At 34.8% G+C, this 9,927-nt stretch overlaps 1 protein-coding gene across 1 annotated transcript; it reads left to right on the forward strand.

Annotated features, from left to right (window-relative positions):
• The first annotated feature begins 2,959 nt into the window (after positions 1–2,959).
• LOC130825471 (peroxidase 66-like) lies at positions 2,960–4,653 on the forward strand. The gene is made up of 3 exons (XM_057690717.1): positions 2,960–3,271; positions 3,390–3,578; positions 3,689–4,653. Exons 1-3 carry the CDS (start codon positions 3,062–3,064, stop codon positions 4,250–4,252), a joined length of 963 nt encoding a protein of 320 aa, XP_057546700.1. The 5' UTR covers positions 2,960–3,061; the 3' UTR covers positions 4,253–4,653.
• The last annotated feature ends 5,274 nt before the right edge of the window (positions 4,654–9,927 follow it).

The raw sequence follows: 9,927 nt of genomic DNA on the forward strand, positions 1-9,927 counted from the left end.
ATTCCCATGATAATGAAAGTTTGATCATAAAACTAAAATTTTGTTCACAATTTTTCATGACCACCTAATACCACATGTTAAAACGGTATTGCATTGGAATGAATTTTGTAAAGAAAATGACATTATTGAAGGAGGATAAGCATGTCTATATAATTACTCAAGAGATATTTCTATTAAAATTATACTAACTTTCCATTATCATTCCCACCTTTTAGTACCGATTGTCAAATGAGTACTAAAAAGTATAAACTTTATAATTTACTGCTAAACAATATATTATACTCCTTCCGTTTCTTAATAAAGTACCTACAAGATGTGCACACGAGAATTATGAAAATTAGAATCGTTTAAATAGTTTTATATCATTTAATTGAATAATTAAAATTTAATGGAGAAAAAATTGGGATGATAAATATTAAAAAGATATTGAAAGAAAGTTGGTAGAAAAAATATGTGGACCACACAACTAATAAAAATATGCTTTTATAAAATTAATGAAAAACATGTGCGGACCATAACGAATATAAAAATATTGAAATTAAGTTAATGGAAGATATATGAAAGTCATAAGCATTATTAAAATATTAAAATGAGGATGAATACGATTATTTTTGTCAAAAATTTGTGATATAAATAAAAAGATACTTTATGGGAACAATAAATGGAACATCCTAAAATGCATAAAGAAACTTCTTTAAGGAATGGAGGAAGTATATATGGTCAGATGATACTATAAATTTTTTCACTATTTAAAAACTATTATATAATGTTAAATCAAAATTGTTTTTTTAAAGTAACCTAAAAATTCATTGATAAAAATGTCATACGACATTTATAACAAAGTAACAATCGATCAAATACATAACAATTTTAATCAAACAAAATTCTTTATAGAAAAAATTACGATCATTATAAAGGAGATCTAACACTAAAGTCTTCCCTCAATTACATTTTTGTTTGATACAACCTCTTCCGAGGGGGTCTTTAGATTTGGTATGGATTTGAAATAGAAATAAGTTTAATACTATTTACTGTATTAGCAGAACTGACACTCGTAATGACGTCATGTACCTTTTTATCATCTTATTGATAACAAGACTCCAAACTCACACCTACATTTGATCTCATAAACACCTAAATTTCATACCATAAACATCTACTTTAGATATTGAAAACGCTTAGTTCACATATTCAAAATTTCTGCTTTATATATTATAAACATCTACTTCATATAGCAAAAATATTTACTTTACATGTTAAAAATCCATACGTGACATATTACAAACACCTACTACACATACTAAAAACTTTTACATGTATTTTAATAAGTCATATCATGACATTAAAAACCACTATTATGAGTCATAATAGTTTAATGTCATAATAGTTATTAACGACTATTATGGCTCATTAAAATAACTACTTTTACTTAATAAAATACCTACTATTTTACATAACAGTTACTTTTAATAGTAAAATTAGATATTATAATGATTTACGGAATGTATTTTACATGTATAAGTAAATACTATGATGGTTTAGAAAAGATGTTTTTATTAATAAAAGTGGATATCTTAAAACACCTACTTATTTATCTTAAAGTACCTTCTATATTATCTTAAAGCATTTACTTTTAGAGCTTAAACCTCTTACTTTAAGACCATTAAACACCTACTATTAGTAGCTAAATGTCTACTTCTTAACTTGTAAAATGAAAAAAAAGAATACTCCTACTTCAAATATCAAATCTATTTACATACTAAAATACCCTACTTTACATAATACAAATACATATTGCACATACTAAAAATCCCTATACATCATAACACCTACATCACGAATCAAAAACTCCTATTTTATTTTAGATATATACACGTACTTTATATAAATCAAACACCTACTTAAATTTGTTCAAATACCTGTTATACAATTGCAAATGGAGGAAATTATGGGTGAAGTAAACACTATTGTTGAAGCTTCGATCTTAACTCTAGTCAACTTAATCTCAATGTTAATCGAGTCACAATTCAAATATTCTTTACGATTTTAATGGTGAAATTAAATTGGAGAAGATGCAGGGTAATTATGAATAGCTTGATGGAGAAAAAGGAAAAAAGCTATATGTGAAGAAGGAGGATAGCCATGAATATAAAAAGTGACGTGAACTGAAAAGCGTTTCATTTGTATTTTTTTTCATTTTTTGAAAATTCGGCCAGCCTAATTAGCTTAATCAGAGATGGTCTCATTTGTCTCTAAATGAGACCATCTCTTTTAAGAATTTTTTTTATTAATTAGCTACGTTTTTGGATTTAGGCTTTTGAATTGGATTTGTATTTGTGTTTGTAGCGCTTTTTATATCTAGGATAGAGTTTGATAGGATTAGATGTATGTAATATCAATGTTAAAAAATAAAAAGTGCAAATAGTATGTGCAACTTTACATGTATATAGGGCACATAATCTATTTGTTTAATAAGCAATTTTAAGCTTTGAATACCCTAAACAAAAATAATTATGTACTCCATACCTCAGCAAACGTACTCCCTACATATCCGACTTGATTGATGAGTATGAACAAATAACACTTGATGTTCTTTCCTTGATGTGATTCATAAGTTAGTTAATAATTAGTCAAACAAGTCATATTCTAAGTAAATTAGTTTGGTTAAGTTAAAGTAACAGGGATAGAGGGAGTAAAGGAAATATTTTAATTTGTTATTTCAAATCACTAATTATCAATTAGAAAATTTTAATTATGTTTCTAACGGGCAATTAATCTTTTCTACTAAGTACATGCATAAAACATCCTCACAAGTTTCAATTGAAATACTTGATCTTAAAGCACACTAAAAAGAGTTATTCTAATTTCCTGGTTTTTACAAATTTTTATGAGTGCCTTGAAAGCTCAACCCATTATTCTTATCTTCAAATTTTACCTCTACCAACACAGTAACACCAGAACTATAAATATTTTTCCATGTTTAGAACACTTCCAAACCCAATCAAGTTATAACCCATTTCCCTATCCAACTCTTTCTCCTTCTTTATTCAATAGACTAAAAATGGCTGCTCAAGCAACCAAAGCCATCTTCCTCGTTCTTCTCTCCATTGCTGTTTTCGGCTCCCAAGCAGCTCTCGATGCTCACTACTATGATCAAACATGTCCACAGGCCGACTTCATAGTAGCACAGACAATTCGTAATGCTTCGATATTTGATCCTAAAGTACCTGCTCGTATTCTTCGTATGTTCTTCCATGATTGTTTCATAAGGGTATGAACTTCCTATGAAGTCTTGATAATCTTTTGCTATTTCATCCAGAAACTTCATCAGATATATCTTACTACTAACCTGTATAATACTTTCGCATTGATGATGTTAATAAAATTAGGGATGTGATGCTTCAATTTTACTCGACTCAACGCCCGAGAACACAGCAGAGAAGGATGGACCTCCTAACGTCTCAGTCAGAGCATTCTATGTCATCGATGATGCAAAAGCTAAGCTCGAGAGAGCATGTCCGCACACAGTTTCATGTGCCGATATAATTGCCATGGCTGCCAGAGATGTTGTCACTATAGTAAGTTCATGCTATTTATAAACATCAGCACACAACACATCTTTATTAGAATTATTTACTAGAATTCATACTCGAAAATATCTCTAAAAATCCAATCACGGTTTTCTCAGACCGGAGGACCATCCTGGAACGTTCTCAAGGGAAGGAAAGACGGAAGGATATCAAAAGCAAGTGACACCGTAAATCTTCCAGCTCCAGTGTTCAATGCAACTCAACTAATCCAGAGCTTCGCGAGCAGAGGATTAGAAGTTAAGGATGTAGTTGCGCTATCTGGTGGCCACACTCTAGGCTTCTCGCATTGTTCTTCCTTAGTAGCTCGTCTTCACAATTTCAGCAACTTACACGATACTGATCCTAACATGAACTCTGAATTTGCAAACTTGTTAAAGAAGAAATGTCCTTCACCAAACAGTAATGGAGCTGCAGGACAATTCTTAGATTCAACTTCAGCACAATTTGATAATGACTACTACAAACAAATCATAGCAGGAAAGGGTGTGTTCGGATCAGATCAAGCTTTGTATAATGATCAAAGAACTCGACCAATAATCAAGTCATTTGCCAAAGATCAAAACTTGTTCTTTAGTGCGTTTGCAGCTTCAATGATAAAGCTAGGAAATGTCGGAGTAAGTGAAGCAGGAGAAGTACGATTGAACTGCAGAAGAGTGAACTAAGTTTTGGAACCTAAATCACATACATGTAGGAACATACATGGATGAGATTAGACCAATTCTGAAAGGCAATTGGAGACATGAATAAGGCACTACCAGATTCATCATGTTCTTGAGAGAACTAATAATGTTCGAGTGTGAGAAAATTATTTATCACTAATTAATTTTCGCAGATTCTTGAGATGTAATGATAAATATTTTCATGCGTGTATAATACTAAAATGGAGTACATACTCTTTTCTTATATGGTTTGTCGTCTCGGCCTGTAAAATGATTTGGCATATTATATGATTTGTCGTATCCAACTCAACCTGTTAAATAATTAGTTAAATTGATTTTATGTTGGATTGAATTCTGTTTGGTCAATTTTGGGTCAAGTTGTTTCACATCACCATAGATTCCCATGATAACTAGGAAATTTAAAAAAAAAACACTCAAGTAAAATTGTGATTTTAATACAATATTCCTAAAAGATCTGTTGCATTAACCAAATCGAATATGACTCAACTCGACCTAACATAACCCGCAAAAATTGTTTAGATATTTACATACATACAATAATTGAAATTAACCCCATCCGATATATAATTATCCGAACACCTGAATGTAGACTTTTAAACCCTAAGAGTAAATTTGGGAACAATTTCTTGAATACGGAAATCCTAAATCAAGTAAGAACTTAAAAGTCCCAATTGATAATCAGATCACTCTTTGATGGACAACTACAAATGTACAACTGTACTCCTTCAGACATACATACCTGACTTGATTGATCGATATCAGCGGTCTTATTTTTGGAGTGAAATTCTTGAGTTTATTTGTTATTACCAAGGAATCAGGGTGGGTAATACTGAACTAAAAATTAAAAAAAAAAAATTCCTTTTCATAAAAGTAACCAACAATCATACCATAAGGTAACTATTTTGGGTAAATAATGAACCAGAATCAAAACCAAATATATATTTTACCCAATGAAAAAGCCTAAGACTAAACAGAGGGAACAAACCAAATTTCCTCCCAACCAAACGCAACCTTAATATCACTGTTACTTAACGAAAAAAGGTTATAGTTTTTTGTCCAAAATAATAGTGACAATGTGTCCTTTGAAATTCCGAGTATTGAGAATTTTATACAATATGTGAGTTAAATGAAGAGCGGAAGTAACATAGAGTTACACAGTTACATCTCCGAAATGCTAAACATGTAATAAATAGATAAACAAACAGTGTATTTAATTCTAGTAAGAACTTGAAAATTTTCAGATAAGATCAAGTAGGAAATAGGAATACATGATTACAAAATTCAAAGAGACAGGTGGTTTCCAGGGCTTTCTTGGGTCTAATCTGTGCTTTTCAAACGCAGTATATTCCATTGCCCTTCCCAAATTTGGTTCAGACAGTGTACTATAATTATTAAAGTTTAAGGCATGTTCATAATAATAACTAACAAGCCTGCCTAAATAACATTTATCTTCCCTTGAATTTAAAATACCCAATGACTGCAATAATACCAAATCCCTCCAACAGTCAGTTATTATCCTTCTCTACATTACTGTTTTTGGATCACAATTACAATTACAATTACAATAAACATGTCCTCAGGAGTCAGAAAGCTAAGTTGATCCTCCTAGGTGTGGTTTGGGTGGATAAGAGTTCATAAAAGTATAGGTCCAATGTCGAGGGTTTAAGCCAAATATTCCAGTCTAAAATTTGAACATGTTCCACCTCAGGTGAAAATGTGCCTCTCTATACGTGCAGGCAGGCCTATGATGAGCTCTAGAACGTCCCAAAAATGTAAGACTTGAATGCAGCATCAATTATATATTAACATTCATATATTAACATTCATACGACTATCAGTTCTTAGTAGAAACAACAAACAACTATGAGAAGATTTGACCAACATAAACAAAGTTATTAGTCATACATTGCAAACTTGCCAAAAGTAGGAAGTCATTGCCAACATTTATATTATTTTTTTTTTTTTTGAAAGAAAAAAAGAACACTTATATTATTAATAACAACTCCTTTGCTAAAATTCATACCCCAACCAAAAAGTGCCTATCACACACTGTCAACATTTTAAGTCTCCAAGTTCAGTATAATAGGCTAAACTATTTCCTTTGATTTCGATGAAGCTGAAAGCTTCATTATTCTTTGAGGGTTGCTTAAATGGACTATGATATAGCTAGTCAATCAAACTTAACTTAACGTTAGTGCAAAGTGTTAGATTGTAACAGTTATTCAGTTATTCATATAGGGCAGTTATGTTATTAGTGGAGTTTAGTGGAGTGGTTACTAGGAATGTTAGGAGCAGTTACCTTGAGTATCTTGTATATAATATCATCATCAGTGTTGAATGAATGTAACAGAAACAAAAAAGGAATTAAAAACAATAATCAGAAACATTCAAAACCACACCAAAAACTTGGTGATTAACTTAAAATCATGGTATCAGAGCGGCAACGATTCTAAGTCGTTTTTGCAGCTTCATCATTTACCATTAACAAACCTTAAACCCAAAAATGGCAGACGAACCAAGAACCGTCATAACACCAGATCAACCGGTCACAATGGGGCAATTGTTGCAACTGTTCAACCAGTTAAACTCCAATCAACAGCCCACTAACACCGTGACCAACACCCATACCCTCTCCATCTGGAAAAATTAACAAATCAAAATTACACAAAATGGTCCAGGCTGATGCACTTAGCCATCAGTGGACGAGATCGTCTCAATCACATCATCGACGATCCTCCTCCCACAAATGACCCAGCGTACAGCCAATGGATCAAGTGTGACTCGATTGTTATTTCGTGGATTTTAGAGAATATAGATCCTGACCTAGTGAATCAATATCTTGATTTCCCAACAGCCAAAGCTTTGTGGCAAGGGATTGAAACTCTCTACAGTAGTGGGAGAGATGGCCTGCAAATTTTCGATTTAACGGTCAAGGCAAATAAAATCCAGCAAGGCACAGATACTATCGAGGCATATTACAGCAAGCTTCTAATGGTGTGGAAGGAAATCGACAGACGACAACCAAACCCAATGAAAGACCCAGATGATATCACTATTTATAATCAGTTAGTTCAAAAAAATAGATTATATCAATTTTTAGCCGGAATCCATCAAACTTTTGATAAGGATAGGCGAGATCTGTTATTGTTAGATCCACTTCCCACAGTAGAAGAGGCGTATGCGAGTATCAGAAGGGAGGTATTAAGGAGGGGAATCATGAAACCAGAGCCCTCATCAGATCTAGAATCATCGGGCTCCGGTGGTGTTTTTGCAGTCAAAGGAAAGACTTACCGGCGGGAGGACGACAAATCTCACCTTAAATGCACCTATTGTGGAGGTACAAGGCACACACGGAATGAATGCTTCAAACTCGTAGGCTACCCGGAATGGTGGCCGGATCCAAAGAAGAGAGGGGAGAAAAAACAAATCCATATTTCCGACCAACACCGCACCGGAAAAGTAGCTATGGGATGGAGCACAGAGAGGCATGCACCCATGAAGGAAGATGAAGGGAAACAACCAACACAGGAAGGTTCCAGAAGATTCAAGGAGGAAGATGGCAGATTAGGGTTTGGAAATGAGCGTGAAAATGAAAGGCTGAAGGAGCCTTTAGAAGGTACCAGAAGAGTCAGTGAGGACGACGGCAAACTAGGGTTTGGGAATGAGCGTGCAAATGAAAGGCTGGAGGAGCCTTTAAATAGGGGCAGGAGGTCACGTGAGACATGTGCCTCTGATCCCTTGTTTCCACATTCAACCATTTCCTCCTGTTTTCATACTTCATCTAATTTTAAAGAGGGTTGGATTTTTGACTGTGGTGCTACCGATACAATGTCATTTGACCCTACCGATTTTTTGACTCATGACCAACCTAGGAAAGACGTCATTAAAACCGCGAATGGGGAAGGGATTAAAGTGAGCGGAGCCGGAACTATTTCTTTCACAAAAAACCTCACTTTAAAAAATTGTTTATTCGTACCAGACCTGTCACATAAATTGTTATCAGTGAGTCAACTTACGAGAGATCTTGATTGTACGGTTCTCATGAAACCCGGTTGTTGTATTGTGCAGGATGCTCAGACAGGAAAAATCATTGGGCGTGGTATTGAGAGCAATGGACTGTATTACTTGGAAGAGGAGACTCCAAAAGGCAACGTGGCACTTGTTCGCGGGTTAGAGGAAAGACAATTATGGCATCGACGTCTTGGACATCCTTCGATGGGGTATTTAGAAAAACTTTTCCCTAAATTTGTAGGGTTAAAACCTGAGTTTAAGTGTGAAACATGTATTCTTGCAAAAAGTCACAAACATTCGTATTCTAATAGCTTAAATAAAGTTGATGTGCCCTTTATGCTTGTTCATTCCGATGTGTGGGGCCCTGCCCCAGTCATAGGACTACATGGTTTTTCATACTTTGTTACATTTATTGATGATTGTACCCGCATGAGTTGGATTTATTTTCTCAAACAAAAATCTGAGGTCGTTCATGTGTTTGTTGAATTTTATAATATGGTTTGTACTCAATTCCAAACCCAACCTCGCATGCTCCGCACCGATAATGGTAGAGAATATCTCAATTCGAACATGGACTTATTCTTTAAACAAAAAGGCTTAGTACACCAAACATCTTGTCCTAACACACCACAGCAAAACGGTGTAGCAGAACGGAAAAATCGCACACTGCTTGAGATAACCCGTGCTATTATGCTTGACTCTCGTGTCCCCACTTATCTTTGGCCAGAAGCCATCGCTACTGCCAATTACCTTAGCAATAGACTTCCCACAAAGAGTCTTCAATACCATACACCCTTAGCCACCCTCCAAACCCATTTCCCTATTCACTCTACGCATAGTCTGCCTCCTCGTACATTTGGGTGCACGGTTTTTGTTCATTGTTCAGCAAGAGTACGAAACAAATTTGAACCACGAGCAGTGAAGTGTGTTCTTATTGGATATGGTCGAAATCAAAAAGGTTATCGGTGCTATGATCCCTCAACTCGAAAGGTCTATACCACGATGGATTGCGAGTTCATAGAGAATGAATACTACTACCATCTTCGCCGTCAGGGGGAGAAATATCATGACGACGATAATCTCAGTTGGTTAGTCGGTCCATGGTTGTCCAACCTTCACCCAAAAGATCAAGTTGGCAATGCTACTGAGTCACCTCACCAAGATGGTCTTTCCACTACTCCAATATCACCACCACCAATCCTGTCTGACCATCAGGTAAGTCGTACAGCTCTTGATCAAGTTGTTTCAGCAGGTACTAACAGTGATAATGTGATAGTTGATATTGATACTTCGAACAAGGAAATTGATACAGGCAACAGTGATAATGGGCTTGTTGATACTTTGACTGAGGAAGCTGCTGCAGATACAATTGAAACAAGGGGTCACGATACTTTGTATATGCTACCTCCTCGCTCCACTCGAGGGGTTCCACCAAGGAGATATGATCCTGAATATGAAGCACAACGATCGAGATATCCCATTGAAAAGTCGTCCGGATAACTTGTCACAGGATGCCTTAGCATTTAAGGTAACTTTGGATACAGCCAAGAGCCCAGTTACAGTCGAAGAAGCACTAATGTCTGCACATTGGAAAAAGGCGATGGAGGAAGAAATCAATGCTCTGAATAAGAATGGTACATGGGAGA

Source organism: Amaranthus tricolor, chromosome 10 (genome assembly GCF_026212465.1).
Source record: "Amaranthus tricolor cultivar Red isolate AtriRed21 chromosome 10, ASM2621246v1, whole genome shotgun sequence".
Classification (NCBI taxonomy): domain Eukaryota; kingdom Viridiplantae; phylum Streptophyta; class Magnoliopsida; order Caryophyllales; family Amaranthaceae; genus Amaranthus; species Amaranthus tricolor.